This window comes from Hetaerina americana, unplaced genomic scaffold (assembly GCF_022747635.1).
Source record: "Hetaerina americana unplaced genomic scaffold, ioHetAmer1.1.p SCAF_85, whole genome shotgun sequence".
NCBI lineage: Eukaryota > Metazoa > Arthropoda > Insecta > Odonata > Calopterygidae > Hetaerina > Hetaerina americana.
The window spans coordinates 97,421-116,456 of record NW_027287483.1 but is presented as its reverse complement, the minus strand read 5'-3'; the positions used below and the strand labels follow the sequence as shown (position 1 = coordinate 116,456).

General features: G+C 34.2%; 1 protein-coding gene across 1 annotated transcript; it reads right to left on the bottom strand.

The window, feature by feature from the left end:
- Positions 1-3,113: 3,113 nt before the first annotated feature.
- LOC139698406 (protein bicaudal C homolog 1-B-like) lies at positions 3,114-12,832 on the bottom strand. Its single transcript, XM_071597302.1, has 5 exons — positions 12,818-12,832; positions 9,539-9,704; positions 4,373-4,477; positions 3,380-3,502; positions 3,114-3,289 (listed from the first exon to the last, which is right to left on the bottom strand). The coding sequence occupies exons 1-5, from the start codon at positions 12,830-12,832 to the stop codon at positions 3,114-3,116; spliced, it is 585 nt and encodes a 194-aa protein (XP_071453403.1).
- Positions 12,833-19,036: the final 6,204 nt, after the last annotated feature.

The window sequence follows — 19,036 nt, the reverse complement described above, 5'->3', positions numbered from 1 at the left end:
TATTTCTAGTGTTATATCAGCCAGTATAAAAGGCCTTTGGTGCTGCTTTTTGTTTTTTAATAAATAAATAAAATTTTAAAAAGTATCTTGTGCTGTTAGCTTAATGTGTGATTTAAATTTATGTGGTACATTTTCAGTGATATAACTTAAGTATTGCATTAGTGGCGGCAATTGCATAATAAAATACTTCAGTTCTCCTATACCTGCTATAATGAAACAGTTTCCATAAATGATTTCCTTCACTCTGGGAAGAGAAATTTGCCCAAGGCTAGGTATGGACTCTAAAGGGGATGGGCTGGGGAACACACTTCACATCGACTTTTGTGAGATTATCTTGATTTCGCAGAACCCAATACAACCACACATCTCATGACCAGTTTTTCTGTTACCAATGTAAGGATGATGCCCATTGAAAATTTACAGTTTTCTTCCTTATTTGATGATCTTCTCTCAAAATAGCAACAGTGTAGTTAATGTTTACTTCTGTGAAAGCAGTGCTTTGAGATCTGGGTTCACTGTCTTTTGAAATTTATTGTCTCTCAACTTAAAACATTAAAAACCATCTTCAATGGTGTTGTTGAGAAGAACTGACTCTTATTAAGTCTTTTATGACACGCAGGCCTTGCCTTGCATTTTTATGGCAAAAAAATCCAATGCAGTGCTTTGCGTTATATCATTATTGTTGCCATAATATAACTGAACATTATTAAACTGGCAATGGCTATTGCTGATGCAGACTGGAATCAATCTGTATGGAAAATTTTTAATTTTACACTAGTTTGCCATTGAAAGACATAATCCTACCTTAGATTTAAAAAATCAGGCCAATTTCTAGGGATTTTCAATTTTTCCACTGCCCCCTGTGGAATGCCCCCTGAAAATTTCTGACTAGCTTTGGTTCAAGGGGCCAGGATTTTTTGTCAGTGGGTGAATCAGTTTAACATTAAAAACACAATGTGTTGTTCAAATTTTGCAAAAAAATGAATCTCACTCAATATGCATAAAATAAATGCATACACTGGCAGAACACATAATCAAGGCGATACACATAACAGATTATAGGCTAATTATATGAGAAAAATACTGTCTCAGTTTACTACAGTTAATTAACTCCTTAAATTAGTTAGTTATCCCCACAGCCATAAATATTTAGAAAAATTGTTGTCTTTCACTCTGGAAAAAATATCAATTGAAAAAATCTTGCCTTTTTTGTAGACATACACCATAAAAATCACTAATAATGCACACCTGGATAAAAGTTATTTTGCATCACTAGTTTCATCCTTAAAATATTTTAATTATATGGTTGTATTGAACTTGCATGACATTTATATTTTTGACTGTTTAATACACAAAGGATTTAAATCCAGGTGTACAATGTGTCAATTGGCAATGGATTATATACTGCATCCATTGATATTAGCAGTTCCATTAAAACCTTTAAAATTCATAGCTGAGCCCAAAATATTAATTTCTGAGTTTATATTTATGGAACAAATAATAATATTTCTTCAGAATTATCTCTGCATAAACAATTGTTTGACTGTGAACTCATGGCATGATGGGATCCACCAATGTGAGGTAAACTTTCCTCAGTTTCCGATGGATGGACACCACCTCTGCTGAATTGAGTAGTAATGGGTAGGAGTTGAACACCTGGGAGCTTTTTCTTTGACTCCTAGGAGTGTTCAGTAAAGAATGTAGGGTCTCTATCATGGTAATCAGGGAAGTAGCAGTTTTCAAAAGCAAATTCCTTTGGTATCAAAGGGTTATGAGTGACAAAAACTGTATCAGTATCAATACATTGCATATGTGCTAACCAGGTTTTTCATAGCAGGACATGAAATAAAGATACCTTCTTCAGAGCTAATAAAATAATTGGACTGAAACCATTAGAACTTCTTTTGCACGCATAGACCTGTTAATTAATTGCCCCATCACTTCTTATTGAAAAATAATCTTATTTTCAAATTTCTGGAAAAATATTAATTGAAAGATAAAATGGTTTACTTTCACAGTTTAGGTATTTTACCAACACCGTAGATTTTGGCTGCTACTTGATTATGGACATATTGAGGATTTTGTCATTTTCTAAATAGAATGAGATCTTGAAGACTGACACCACAATACCTATTCTAATATCTTTGTAAATTTTGTAGCATAAGTAAAGAATACCAATTAGACATTTAGAGAAACTGCACAAACCTGAGATTGCTCCCAATATCTTCTGTCTGGCTGCATTAGTTGGAATGCCAAGCAATCGCAAGTCATTTTCATTTAGTGTTGTAAAGGTGACAATGTCAACCTTTTGAGAAGTAAATATATCTGCAAATATTTAAAATTGTCCACATGAATTCCAAATTTTATCATGTTATAACATTAGTATGAATATGTTATGATAAGTGTATTTAACAGATTTTGGGACCATTATTGAAAATTTTGTAGCAGTGCAAATAATAAAAATCACATTACACTTCATTGATATTAATTCCATATTAGATATGCATATTTAAAACTTCATAAAAGTTACTCACATGAATACCTTGTCATGCCAATTTTTTGAAGTAATGAAAATAGGTCAATTACACTTTCGTCAAGTCTCTCTGACCCTAATGTTCCATCTGTAGTTATGGAGGGGGGATATGATGGAGTTATTTTGTCATGATTATCTTCATAAGGTTGTGCTGACTTGTTATCATACTCCTTGTTAGAACTTTCCTATTTAAAGAAAATAAACATGAGTTTCTCGAGGTAATTAAATTGTAGTGAAGACATGAATGAAAATTACCTCCAGGAACTTTTCCATTTTTGATTGACGTGCACATGATTTCAGCATACTCCCAGGCATTGAGTGACTAAAACCAAAGCCTGACCATTTTGAGTTTGGTAGCCTTAATTTAGAAGCAACTGGCTCATCTTGCATGGCTGTAACAGTTAAAGTAACTCGTTGCTTTTTTGTTGTGCAGATATTAAAATATGATGGGCAAAAGTAGGTAACTCAAGGGTAAAGGATGAGTTTTGTGGCAGATGCATTTCAAGGCCTTTTGGAGCCAAAATTGTCTTCAGTTAAGTACTGTGAGATGATGATCATGACAGTACTATTCATTATGAATTCAGACATCAGTATCAGCAATTGCCAGGGAATATATTACATCATTGAACCTACCTTGTGCAGCCATTGCCTGCATCTCTTCATAATCAGAACATATTTTGAGTGCTTTATCTCCAAGCTGTTCCAATTGCTGTCCACATTCATTAATTGAAATTCCACCAACTGGCCTTGATTCTTCTACAATGAAGTAGAAAAAATAGCCTTCGCTTATACAGTAGAGGAGAGAAACAGTTTTGGTGAACGCTATTAAAAAAATCAGAATCTCACCATGAGTCTCACCATATCCAGAGTCAATTCCTTGTAAACTTATGCTCCCTGATCTAGGTGAAGCCATTGGACTCATACCAGTGCTAGATGTTGTGCTCACATTGCTACTAGCCAGGGAATCATCTTCAGTAAGAAAAAAAATGAAGGGGTATCTATTAATTTTTTCATGACTAATAAAAGTGTAACTAATAAAAAAATAAAAAAATGAGAACTCAACTGTTAAGAAGTGTTACATACTGATGCTAAACTATTACAAAATCCTATGCATATAACAACTTTACCAAAACATTAATAATCAAATATTTAAGTTGGTTAATGATGAGGTATGAGTTAATGATTGCAATCATTCGACTGACTGACTAATTAATTAAAGTCTGATGTGATGACTTCCTTCCTCCTTTCATTCCTACATCCAGCTATTTCCAAGACCCTTTTACCATTTTATCTGCATGTTATGTGCATACACTGAAAGGCATGCATGAATATGAATAAGCCTGTCCCACCCCAGTGCACAATACAAGCCATCCCAACTCTCCATCTACTACCTGCATCTGTGCTGCCAGACATGTACAGAGTAGCCCACCAATATCTCCAGTCTACTCCTATTTTCAATAATAAATTCATTAATTCTACCCAGTTTACAATGAAAAATACCTTTCTCAAAATATTTTTGCCCTCCCTGAAATATTAATACACCACTCATTAAAAATGAATACAAAGATTTTTATATTGTAAAATTTATCTTGTTTTGGATATTTTATTTGTTTGCATACAGATGAAATTTGCCAAAAAATTTTAATGTGTACATTTAGCTATTAGGTGCTTATTTAATAGTGTCCAGTAATAATGCAATTACTCTGTGGCATTGTACTTTGTATCTAGTACCTATTAAGAAAAACTAGTAATGATCTTTGCATCTAGTACCTATTGAGCAAAACAACCATGGCCCTATGCTAATTTAAATGGGCAAATTAGATAACTCATGGATCCTACCTGTGTTGATGAAGGTGCCATTGCCAAAGTAAGACTGGGGTATTTCAGCTAGTACAGGTGGTTCATTGGAATCCAGTAGCATTTGTCTCGACTTATATAATTTCTCTGAAAAAATTAGAAACATTGTTTAATATTATTTCTTATCCAAAGAAGTCCATATTGTAAGTTCATCTTGTAATGATATTAATCTTTAGTGGCTTAATTTTTTTAGAAAACAAAATTCATCCTGTTCATGTAACAAATCACCTTGTATGGGGATAGAATATAACAAAAATAGAGAAGAAAAAATAAATGAAAACAAAAAAATAAGGGCAAATATGGTCTTAGATGACTGAAGTATGAATAAAAAAAATGGTACACAAGAACAAAAGCTAATGAAATACTCAGTGACCCAAAATCTATTAGCAATCCAAGAATGGGAATATGCTCAAGAATACTGGAAAAAGGCTCATAGACAAATTGACTCAGAGATTGGCCATATTAGGTGCTGGGTGGTTTTACATAAGTTCTTTGGGAAATAAACCATGTTTATTTGCTGGAAAATATAGCACACAAATTCCACTGTATAACTGAGTAGCTACTATGAAATCATGCAATGCATCAAAACTAGTATCTGTGGTAAAATATTAGTAGAAATTTGCAAGCATGTTTTTAATTCCAGGTTTAAGCTACTATAGATGTATGTGTTACTTTAAAATGATCATAACACCTAAAATTAAAAAAAATCCATCTCATAGTAGTAGTAAAAATTTATATAGAATGATGTGGTAGTTCTCATGACATGCCACAAAATTTACCTTCAAGTTTGTTTTGGAATTTAAAGCATTCGGTCTTCCCAAAAGATGATTATTCAAGGATACAGCTGTTTCTATAAATTTATAGACCTCAAATATAAGGAAATTTTTGGACATCAATGTCAGTTATTCATTTATCTTCATGGCACTTTGTAATAATTATGTAAATTTCACAAATTGTGAGGGGTTAAGGTGTGGGATAAAATTTGTGTAAATGGCTGTTTTGAGTATCTTTTAGTTTTTAATTATTAATATGTAATGCATTCAAATTAACTATTTATTTTTAAACTTGGGAGTTGTTCAACATTTTTGGGTATCCACTAAAAATGATATTAAGTATTTTTTAGACTTAAAAAATGTTCCTGCTGACTTTTGATATAGATTTAAATGGATTCTATATAATCCAACTTTCTTTTGTGCTTTCATTTTGGATTTCTCATTTAATTTCAGTGATTCATGGACAAATGAGACAATAATATAATACAGATATTTTTAGGATGATTGGAATCCATAAATGTAAGTCCTAATAAGCTTTTAACTGTTTTTGTAGCAGTAAATTATTGGTTCCGTATTCTTTGTGATATCCCCATATTAGATTCCTACTCAACCCTCCCCTCCCATGGACTACAACCTTAACGTGGTGGAAGGTCTTGTGCTGGCGGTTGTTTCTGGCATGGCCCCACCCATGCCAGATAGGTAGAAGGTTACGAGCCGGATGAAAGGTACTGCATGCAGCATTTCTTCCTCAGTGAGACGGCTGCAAAGGCGTCTGACCCCAGTGGGGTGGCCATTGAGTGATGATGTCATGTTAAAAACACTTTTGAGGAGGGCAATAGAAAACCACCTCAATTATTATTCCTAAGAATGTAATGGACAATATAGAGAATATGAGTCCTGACAACTACAGGGCTCAACCCAATCAGCCTAGTGTCGTACCCAGCAGCGGGAGAGGCAAGGCTTCCACGGTCGTCATCTCAAAACCTTTGCAAAGGAAAACAGACAGCAGCAGGACAGAAGATGGAGAAGAAGACTGAATATGTGAGGTGAGATGGAAGGATAGTGGGAATTACTGGAGTGATAATTATAGTATAATATACAGGGACCAGGACGAGAGCCAATGAGGGGTTACCATAATATTGAATTAAGAGGTAGGAAGAAGTGTAGTAAACGTAGAACAAGCAGCCGATAGAAAATTTCTAGTAGAGATAAAAACAGAACCGACAAACTTGGTAATTGTTTTGGTGTACATGCCACCAAGCAATCATAAGGTGGAAGAAGTTGACAGGATATACGATCAGTTAGAGGACATAATTGCATGTGTTCCTGGAGGACAACATTTGATAGTGATGGGAGTTTTGAAAATGATGGTAGGCAAAGGAAGAGATAGTGATGAGGTGAGGGACTGCGATTGTAGCACGAGGAATGAATGAAGGGAGAAAGGAATTGAGTTATGTAGGAGACAGGGGTTAGTCATCACCAACAGTTTGTTTAGACACCATGCAAGATGTAGGTATAAATAGATAATGTCAGCTGACTCAGAAAGGTATCAGTTGGATTATATTATGGTTAGGCACAGATTCAGAAACAGTGTGATCAATTCGCACAGCTCTCGGGAGTGGTTACCGACTCTGAGCACAAGTTGGTTGTTATGTAATGTAGCATCCATTTGAAAAAGATGAGGCTGGGGTGGTAGGTTAAGAAATGGAATGTGGAGGCATTAAATGGATTTGCAAGGAAGGAGTACCAACAGGCTGTAAAGAAAATCATGAGGGAAAAGAGCTGAGTACTATCGAGGAAAAATGGAGATATTTAAAAAAGGGATGTCAAAAGCTGCAATAGAAACTATAAAAGCTGTTAATGGGAAAAGGACAAGGAAATCATGGATCACAGATGAGATGATTAGGATGATAGATATATTAGGGAAGAAAATGGAAGAATGTAAACACAAAGAGTCAGGCAAAAGGAAGTACAAAGAGTCAAATAATTTGAGATGGTAACGAATAAAGCAAGAGTAGCATGGTAGGGAAGATGCAGTACGAGGATATGGAAAGTTGGCAGAGGAAGGGTAAAATTTGTTTTCCGTAAGGTTGTATCTTTATCAAGAAGTAAGAAGGGAAGATCTGTTTTAACAGTTAGAGATAAGTTGGGTAAGATGAAAGTTGAAATATATAAGGTCCAAGAGAGAAGGTAGGAATATATAGAAGAACTGTATGGTAAAGAACTTAAGCCAGCAAGCTTAGACACAGAAAGAAAATATGACGTAGATAAAGATGGCTTAGGTCCAGGCATACTCATTGAAGAGATGGAAAGGGTATTATGGGAGATGAAATCAAATAAGGCCGTGGGGATAGACAACATTCCTGCGGAACTACTAAAATATTTAGGAAAATTTAGGAGGAAGAGACTATAAGGACTGATTTGTAGTATCTATTAGGAAGGAATCTGGCTGGAAGATTTTGTGAGATCAGTTTTAGTTCCTATTCCAAAAAAGGTGAAGTTTACATCATGTGAGGACTACAAAACAATAAGTTTGATTGAGCAACTTAAGTTGTTCTCAGGATCATCAATGGAAGGATGTAGAGCAGGGAAAATGATTGCTTGGGGGATGGTCAGTTTGGGTTTAGGAAGGAGTGACACGGGTGATTTCATCGCAGCAATGAAATCACTAATCGAAAGGAATATAGAATACAATCAGGAAGTATTTGCCTGTTTCATAGATTTCCAAAAGGTGTTTGATAGAGTTAATTGGGAAAAACTAACGAGTGTATTGCAGAAAATAGGAATATATTGGAGAGACACGAGGCTAATCCACAACCTGTACATGTCTCAGACTGCTCAGGTGCGAGTGGGGAACGGAGAGTCCGAATTTATTTATTTATTTATTTTATTTATTTATTTATTCAGTATAAGTCCGAAAACAGCACATTTTGGCCTTTACATCGAACTATTAACAACGATAACAATGGACACATTTACAAACACCCAAGCCTTAGATGGAGGGAAACTCACCCAGGCGGGAATCGAACCCGCGACCCTTGGAATGGCAGACGAGGACGTTACCCCGCCGCCACCGGGATTGGCAGTGTTAGGAAGAGGTGTAAGGCAGGGTTGCCCATTATCACCGTTGCTGTTCAACCTGTATGCAGAGGAAATGATTAAAGAGGCATGGGAAGAACTGGAGGTAGGAATGAAGGTGGGCAGGGAATTCGTAAAATCAGTTAGGTTTGCTGATGACCAAGCTTTAGTTTGTCAGTCAGCCAAGGGGCTGCAAGCATTGCTGAGTGAATTGGAAATTCAGTGCAACAGGTTTGGGATGAGAATCAATATTAATAAAACAAATGTAATGCGATTTTCTAGAAAGAAAAAGACTAAGCTAAACAGTAAAATGGGAGGGCAAAAACTAGAGCAGGTAGAACAGTTTACGTATCTCGGAAGTGTTTTGGACCAACACAGTCAAAGTAGTAGGGACGTAAGGAGAAGAATTGCGCTAGGCAAAGAGGCTTTTACAAGGAGGGATTTGATGACAGGGATAATGAGTGAGGATATTAAGAAAAGACTCGTAAAAACTTTAATATGGAGCATAGCTATGTACGGCGCGGAAATGTGGTCATTGAAGCAGGAGGATAGACGTAGATTGGAGGCTTTTGAAATGTGGGAGTGGAGAAGAATGTGGAAGGTGAATTGGACTGAAAGGAAAACAAATGAGGAAGTATTAGGTATGGTGGGTGAGGACAGGTGTTTGTTGGAGGAAATCCTTAGGAGGCAGAAAAAATGGATGAAGGCATATTGATTAGCAGTTGGATGTTGAAGACTGTAATAGAGGGGAGAATGTCAGGCAAATGAGGAAGGGGCAGCAACAGGATTGGTATATTGGATGGGAAGAAGGGAGGAATGAGGTACACAGAGATGAAGTGGGACTTGATGTAGATTAGGTTGCTGGAATGCATTTTGTTAGGAGTCACAAAATATTTATTTGGTAGTTGTGTCCATCCAGAACCTACCTTAACTGGTAGATTATTTAATAACGATAATAATAACTTCTGCTTTCTGATACTAGCTAATGAAAGTAATAATCATTAATAGAAACCCATCTTCAAGTTATCTAGACCAAATTACTTTCAATATTGTCTAATTTTCAATTCTGCATTTAGTATAGCAAATCAAATGGAAAGCATTTACTTCAGTGAAAATATTCTTCTATTTCCTTAGGTAGCAGAATAACAATAGTTCCCCAAACCAAGTTTTTCAGTCAAGGTTTTCGTATCATTCAAAATAGAATCTTAATGGTTTTCTATGGGGTTCTATATTTGACTGAAATAGGTACTCATCAGACAATCACAAAACATAAATACCAAATTTTAAGAATAATTACCAGCATTTCGCTCTAAACCCTTAATGTGCACAGCATAAGTTCCAAATTTTTGCTTCAAGCGCACTGATATTATCACATTTAATAATTCCATTATTTTATTGCAGCGTTCAATTCCAATATCTTGCTCCTCGGAAACTTCAAAAATAAGCACTAGAGGCAGAGACCCCTAGAAGTAAAGAAAGTATTAAAAAAAATTGATGTGGCTTATCAGATTTAAGACCTCTGAAGGCTATAGTATAGGACTAATTCAAGCTGGGATTTAATTTATAATGGAGATTAGTAGGTTTTACTAATAATGATGGTGATGCCACACTGCTAAATTCTTTAGTTAGGCTTTCTGGGCTTGCGTTTTGATTGTTGAAACATACATAGTTGTGACATATTGAAGTTTGACATATTGAACGAGGACAGAATAAAACCTTAGACTTAGAAGCTGAACTGGATATAGCTGACTACCTGTATTATTGTGATTCTGTTTTATAAAATGATGGATCATACATTTTTGCAAAAAATACATGCTATTTTATAATTTCTAAGTACATTGTCAAAGAAAAATATTCAAATTTCCGCAATTGAATTTTTGAAAATACCAGGGGAAATCTGCATGTGATTTTTCATATGAATCCCCAATTGGAAATTTAGATGAATTTTTAAAATTTTTGACCAGCTGTTAAAATTCATCATAAAAAAGAACAAAAACTGCATTATCTGTGGTGATCTTAACATTAATATGTTAATTCAAAGTGATGTTTTACTAAAAATGAGCCACCCATTAGAATTTTATGGTTTATCATTGATACACTTGCCTACACAACAAATCAAAACCATGGCCACCAGAATTTATCATATAATTACTGACAAAAATTGGCTAATAAAGTTGCTATATTTGTAATTGATCTAAATCTATCAGACCACTATGCTTAACTGGTGGTGAGGATTGCTCTAACTATGGAAAACAAAGGTTTATAAAAGACTTTACACCAAAGAAAAAATTGAAAAGTTGTGATATGCAATCAAACTTGTCTTGGGTTCATTTATATTGCTTAAAATGTGCCCACCAAAAGTACAAATTCTAGCTTGAAAATATTAAACACACTTGAGGGCTGTTTCCCAAAAAAACTTACTGTCCCAAAAAGGACTAGAAGAACGTTTTGGGCAACAAATGAAGAAATCAGGTGGCTAAAAACTCAAAAGAGTTAGGTTGGATAAAGAGATTGAGGGGTGTTTCCATCCTTGATGTTGACTAGAAGAAGATCAAGAAAGAGTATTCCAACCTTATAAAAATTCCAAAAAAGCTAGTTATATTTATTTTCTTGTAAATGCCAACAATAAAACAAGAGCTGTGTAGGATATTGTGAACTGGGAAACTAAAAGAAACAGCAAGAAAGTATAGATAGCTTAATTCTAAAGAATGAAAATGGTGGCCAAATCTCTAATCCAGAATGTTTTGCCAACTTTGTGAATACTTACTTCATGAACATGTCCCAAAACTTAAGAGAGACCCAGCCCTTTGTGAATCATGCTCATTATCAATATAAGATCATGCCACCTCTATTTCTGTCATCCCAGTCACACAAAATGAATTACTGAATATTGTATATAATCTCAAAAATAAGCAATATATTGGAATTGATGATATTCCAGTCATGGTTATTAAAAAAAGTGTACATGTAAATTGCAAGCCCTTTGTTCATTGAATACACAAGTCTTTCACAAAGGGAGAGTTCCCAGAGCTGCTTCAGATATCTAAAATTAAGCCTCTGTTTATAAACGGAGACAGGGAAGCATGTTGGAAATTATTGGCCAGTATTGCTGCTGTCTAATTTCTCAAAAAATATTGAATATTTAATGAAATAAAGACATTTCTTTTTTGAAAAAGTGTAAAGTTTTATATGCAGTTCAACATGGTTTCCCAGAGGCAAGAAACAGCTGCTTCAGCTTTCTTCATCAATAAAATTGTGACAGGCTAAGATAATAATGAATTCACTGTGGGAATCTTTAATGATATCTCTCTCTCTTGAGACATTGACTGTGTAGTCCACTCTTTGTTGCTGGAAAAATTAGAACATTGTGGAATAAGAGGAATAGCCAACAGATGTTTTAAATCCTATCTTATAAACAGAAAGCATGTAGAGGAATTTATAGGTACCTACTCCAACAACATATGAAGCGGTTACTTATCCACTACAGAAACAAAGTTCAGTGTGCCACAAGGAAGTACTTATACTAGGTCCCATACTGTTTGTTCTTAATTTATATAAATAATTTTACAACCTATGTAAAGAGGTAACAAAATAATATTGAAGTAATATAAAAATGATAATTAAAATAATAAAAAAATTAAAAAAATAATATTAGGAATAGAAATAATTCTTTATGCAGATGACACAAATTTAACACCAAGTAACAAGAACAACTCATTGCTGGAGTATAATGTAAAAATTACCTTGAATTCTTAGGAAACTGGCTCACAAAAAATTACCTTAAAATTAATTTTGAAAATACAAACTACATACAACGAAAAAATAAGAAAATCCTGAAATAGATCCTTACATCAAATATAATCTTCTGAATAAAATTTGCAGTGTTAGCTTTTTATGTTTAATAATTGATGAAAACAAACGAATGAACATATTAGTCATTTATGTAATAAACTTTCCAGAATTTCCAATGCCGTAAGAAACCTAGCAAAGGTTATAGATCAAGTAGTTTTAAAAACAATCTACTTTGGTCATTTTCAATCTCAAGTGTGTTATGGACTTATCTTTTGGGGCTCTGCTGTGCGTGTTGACAAACTATTCATCATGCAAAAGAGAGTTATTATATGTATATATGGCAAAAATTCCAAAAAGAGATTCATGTAGATTTCATTTCATAAATCTTAAAATCTTATCTGTAATATATTTGTACATATATATATCATGTATATTTGTATGTGCAAGAAAACCTGTGTATATTAAAAAAAATGAGAGTATCCATTATTATGCCACAAGACAAAGAAAGAAGGTCCATGCTGTACAGTATTTCACTTCTTTGTTTCTAAAAGGACCCCTTAATGCTGGCATAAACCTGTATAATTATTGACCAGCAGACATATAAGATACCAACTCATATCAGATGTATAAATCTAGGTTATAATCTTTTAATAATCAAGAATTGTTTTTATGACCTAAAAGAATTCTTGACAAAAAATTTTTTCGTCAGGATATGACAAGTGGTAATTTTATTATGACTATTTCTCAAAATGCATGTCTACATTTTTGTTTTTGTGCGACATACCTTAGATTTTACCATTCCAAAATAAAAAGATGAAATAATAAATAAATCTATTTGTATTATCTAATAACTTTCAGGAACTTACCAACAGCCTCTGTCTAGCTAAGTACACATTATGAATACTTCCACTAATGGTGACAGTACTTTTTTTAAGTGATGGGAGATTAGGGTCCAGAGCATCGGGAAAAATAATTATGGTAGATGTCTGCAACATAATTTCTTTAAGATTACTATTGTTGAAACCCCTAACTGTAGAGTGATGTTGAGGTGATATTTCCATAGTCATTTGCACTGGAACTTCTCCCTAAAAATGAATAAGGAGATATATTAGTAATTTAGATAATTTTTGCTATATTGTGAATCTATGAGTGCATAAACATAAGCCAAAATATGCATTAATGTAGGTGCATTTTTTGTACTATTTTTTGAATATTTGCAGTTTGTATGCCATATGGTATGTTTGGACAAGAATAGTTAAGGAGCATGAGTGAGTAAGCCTTCCTTTTGTTGCATGAATACAGCGGAACCACAGCCTACTGTCTCATAACTGATTCTACACTTTGCATAAAGATAAGTATCCATGAAATACTGTAAATGTATCTAAAATATTAATGAAAATTATCCTATCTTAAGGTATTGAGCCCTTTTTGAGTTTTCCATTTGGGAGAAGGATAGACTAGTCATCACAAAACTCTTTCTATCATATTATTTTTAATATTGTTTAGACTTCATATTTTAGAGACATCACCCTTTCAAAGCCACTTGCTATAATTTTCCAATTTTAATATTCACCCATGCTGGGTGAATCTTAAGAAAATCCTCCAACTTGGAGACTGTATTTGGATACAGTCATTTATTCATTTCTAAGTCCTATGATCCAGAGACATGAAACCCAGTGCACCTTAATTCTTTCAAATATTTATTCCAATTTGAACACCACCATATGCAGATAAATGATGCCATTTAAAAAAAATGATTGAATAATTAAAATCTAGCAAAAAGAATGTCATACTGATGAAAATGACTGAAAAATATAAAAGCCAAGCTTCACCCGTAATTCTATAGTAATTTTTTAATCAGATATTTCTATTCCTATATTGGCTGATCCACACAACTAAAATGGTGAATGTTGTCAGCAGAAATCTTCTGACTAGTGCATCAAAAGTTTTCAGTTCTTAGTATCAAGAATAATTTCAAGCTGAACTCTATGTTTATGGGTCACAAGAACCATTTAATGACTTCAAACTACATTTTAGGCTAAATTAAACCAATCCATGCTAAAAGAAAAAGGAAAATTTGTTAATATGATCAGCTGGAGACTACTCAAATATAATAAAAGATACTAATTCCAACTAAACTATATAAAACTGATCACGTTCTATCCTAAAAAATCATTATTTGTATTTTTTGTAAACATTGGTAAGCAATGGGAATTTAAATGTAAATTATCAACTGCCTATGTAAAAGTATTTCCTATGACCCTTTGAAAAACACTGCACATTTTTTAAATTTTATGATGCGCACCTAACTTTTTGAAAAATCTGTCATGCAAAATTGCATTATACAGTACGTGCATGGAAAATTATGGTACATTGTTGAGAGTTTGAATGTTTGCTTCAACAAAGTTTGGGATTATGAGGTGATGGCCGAGCTGCTTGTTAAATCTTCCAAGTTGAATTGGCCTCATGGATAGAGTCTTTGGAATATTCCACAAAAATAGGGTTTGAATATACAGGGCATTAATTTCAGGCCTGCTTGCCATCTGGAAACTTCCCCGACTCATTTCAAGTTTCAACGGTGGTTTTGATTTTGGAGCTTTGTTGATAACAAAATAGTGTACAAGTATTTTTAAGACATTTTTGACTTCATCTAAAGATGTCTACAATTTAAAAATTAAAGGGTATTACACCATCCTTTGATACAGACAATCATCAAATCACCATAAGTGCAGGCAAAATATCCTACATATTCATATTTTCTAAGCATTTAGAAGAAACAACTAACCCTGAATAATTTTTTTTTCAGTCCAAATCAACTCAAGTTGCATATATTACTTTTTAACTGCCATTTCTTTGACCATTGGTGTATTCACATCTTCAAGTACATATATTTACAGATACATATACTGATTTACATACATGACGTGCACATGAAATTTAATATTAAACTTTCTCTCTTACTTCTGAGGTATTACACAGCTGCTGAATGAGGACTCTTGTTGCTGTTTCTATTTTCACCAATTCCTCTTCTGAACCTTTCACTATGATGATGTCAGAAAAAAGTTTGGGACTTTTCCTCAAATGTACACGGACGCTGTACCTCTGCTGAACCATCTCAATGATTTGATTCACTGAATTAGAAGAGTCATTGACTGCACTTATAGCAGGCAACTCAAAACTAAACTTTACTGGAGTCAGCATCTGCAAAATTTACATTACAGTGAATCCAATGAAAATATATCATACTTACTAAAAACTAGTTCATTGCAATTAGTAACCAACAAAAATCCAAAGAAATTGAAAACAATGTTTTTGACAAATGAAGGAACTACCTTAAATCAAGGAATAAATTCAAGAAATTAGATTCACCATATGCCCAAAAAATTTCTAACAAAGAGTGTATGATTATGATTGAACTAACCACAGTAATCAGCCTGAAGATTGGTTAAATAGGGAAAGGCATTGCTCCCATAGACCACCTGTGAGAAATATATACTTCAGCAGGGTAACTACGAGGGCCCATTTATTTTCCCTGTACCACCTATGGTTTCCCAGGAACATTTGGCACCCAAAAATATTCAGCTTGGGCGAAGCAGAGGGTGCGCAGAGTATCAATAGGAGTTCACCTAGGTACTAAAGTCAGTAGCTTAATGCTCTCTAGTCGTAGGGCTACCATGCCCTGTGGCTGGAGAGCCGTCATGATATTTTATTATTACTGTCTGTTACATTTACAAAAATATGACTAAACTATCAAGGTTTGCAATATCTGTCACTACAGTTTAGTTTCACAGTTTACAATTTTGCTTTTCTTTTGAAGCACCTTAATAAAGAGAGTCCGATTTTCTTACCAAAACTTAAAATGATCTCTTAACTAGAACTTTAATTGTTTCAAATTAATCTATTTTAGTTTTGATGAAACAATTTCATTTCTGGTGTACAGACAGCAAAACAACTTCCAGCCAAGTTCATGATCTAGCTATGAAAAGTTCTTCTATTAAATGTCTCCATTATGGCATTGCAAAAGTTCTGTCTGCATATTTTGTATTCGTTCCAATGAATCCATTATTAATGCATCAATGGAGGGTTATGATGGTGTATGACTTTGAGGCATTTATGAAAGATCTGATGTAACAACAGGGCAAGGATTAATAAAAATGTTTAAACTATGGAATGAGACAATGCCTCCCGAGAACTTAAGAATTCACCCTTTTAAAAGTGTAGCTCTCATGCTTTCAAGCTCAAGGTTTTTTATTATGTGAGAAAAATTACATACAAACTAAGTCACACCTTACAATTTGCAGATGAACACACGGCAATACCTGCAAACTAGCAAGTACTCTGAAGTGGCTGCGTGGGAATTATAGCTAATCATAGGCAGAGGGAATATGCTTTAGACATTGGATCATAAGAGGCCTAAACTATTTTTACGGGTTATTTTTCTGTCTTTATGTCAGACTGTGTTTTGCTAATTCCTTTTACCAATATTTAATGTCGTAACTCCTCACAATCAATATTTGCCTACATTTGCATAATTAGAGGCAGGTGTCCTGACACTTCCTGGCATACATCCTTTTGATAATTTTAATGTAGATTTTTACTTATTTATTAATCATTTAGAAATCAGTTTTTACTGGTACAGGGTAGCTTTTATTTGCATCCTCCTCAAACTATTGTTTTATGAATTCTTTATGATTCCATGACTAATGCAGGTTTATACATTGGTACTGTCTGATTGAATTTTAGATGATGTGTTTGTATCCATTGGGGCTGACAAATGGCAATTATGACATAAACAAAATAAACTTGGCCTGCTGCTCTTGGCATAATGCATATTGCCATTATTTGCATCATTTTAATGAAGATGCTGTTTAGCATTGCTCCTGGGAATTATGAATAATCCTTTACTCTGCAGTGCCTTAAGAAAAATTAAAATCCATAAAAATGAAAGATAAAAAATGTTTCAGATAAAAAAAGGAATTGATTCCATCTAGTCTAATTGAAATTCTCTGAAACCATCCAAATACTTTCTGTTGGCAAATTGCCGGAAAAAAGGCCCCGAGGTAGTGAGCAGGCATGTTTCCATACAAATATAACTGCCCCCCTGATGAGTGAATTCTGCCTACATTTGGCTTAATAAATAGGCAAGGTTTAATTTCACCCATCAAACCAACCTTTAGGTTGATTACTGTGGTGAAACCATATTTATTTTTACCCGAAGTCTTTTGGACATTTTTCCAACCTCCACTCAAAATTGCTATGAATTAGAATAGGATAGTATTGATGACTTAAAAGAGCCAAGATAGATTTTCTTCATGAACATGGATTTGTGGAAACATTGATGGCAATTCACTCTTACTTGAGTTACTTACCCTTACTTGCTGTCGTGCCACCTCCACTCCCTTAATACTTCCTGTAATGGACACCTGATTACTCTTTTCATTTGGGTTACTCCTGTTTGAATCTGGGAAATGTATATGACACCCTGTCTCTTCTACCACCCGTCGTATTGTCTGTCCACCTTTCCCAATGATATGAGAATGTTCAGTGTGACCAACATCAATCTTCATGGTCACCTGGGATTTCTGGAATATAGATACATATAAGAACTTAAACCACTTGGAGATATTAGATATCTGAAATTGAATTAGAATATATCCACATTCATTAGCACTACTTAATGAAAGAAACTTTGTATAAAATTAAAGATTGATAGCATGACAACAACCACGTAAAATTTAAATTTTTAATAGATTTACAGAGGTCAAATCTCTTATGCATTAAGTTAGTTAACTCACAGAGAGACCAAATGTTTGTAATAAATTACTAAAGGCAATGAATGATGGATCTCTTGGCCAATTAATAAGTTTGTGTACGCTCATTTTGCTTTTGCTAATTTTAGCTGCATTCAACTTTTATTCACTATATCCACAAGAATATAAAGGATTACTAACAACTAATCAAAAAATATCTACCTTTGTATCCAGTTTAGCTAGCACCATTTTTTTAGCCTTTTTCACATCACTTTGTTTTCCGTGTATACACACAAATGGATCTAGCAAAGAAATGTTATAAGCAAATTTTTAATGTTGCTCATAAAAATAAATAACATTATAAAATTATTATTATTATGTAATCTACCAATTAAGATAGGATTTTGGATGGACACAGCTATTAAATAAATATTTTGCGAATCTTAACAAAACACAAAATCCAATATCCTACTCTACATCAGGTCCCTCTTTATCTACGAGTACTTTCTTTCTCCCTTCATCCCATCCAACATCCCTATCCCATCCCTTCCCTTTCCTTGTTTGCCTATCATTCTCCCCTCTATTACCGTCTTCAACATCCCACTGGCGGTCAATACCCCCTTCATCCACTTTTCCTGCCTCCATAAGATTTCTCCCAACAAACCCCTCTCTCTGCCCACTATACCCAGTACTTCCTTATTAGTTTTCTTCTCTGTCCATTTCACCTTCTCCATTCTTCTCCACACCCACATTTCAAAAGCCTCCAGTCTACGTCTATCCTCCTGCTTCAATGATCACGTTTCCCCGCTGTACATAGCTACGCTCCCTATAAAAGTTTTTACGAGTCTTTTCTTAACATCCTTACTCAACGTCGCTGTCATCAATTCCCTCCTCCTTGTGAAAGCCTCTTTGCCTAGCGCAATTCTTCTCTTTAAGTCCCTACTACTTTGACCGTGTTGGTCCAAAACACTTCCGAGATACGTAAACTGTTCTACCTGCTTTAGTTTTTGCCCTCCTATTTTAATGTTTAGCTTAGGCTTTTTCTTTCTAGAAAATCGCGCTATGAATATTTTGAATAGTAAAAGCCATTGATTGAAGAAAGATGGAACATCTGCTAATTAGGGTCACTATTTTTTCTATTGCTTTGGTGAAGTAATACCTCCTTGGTATGAACTAGCCAATTGGGACACAGTGGACCTAAAAATTGTAATGTATTGTGATTTGCACATCCAAGTTAGCTGTGCTTCTCTTCT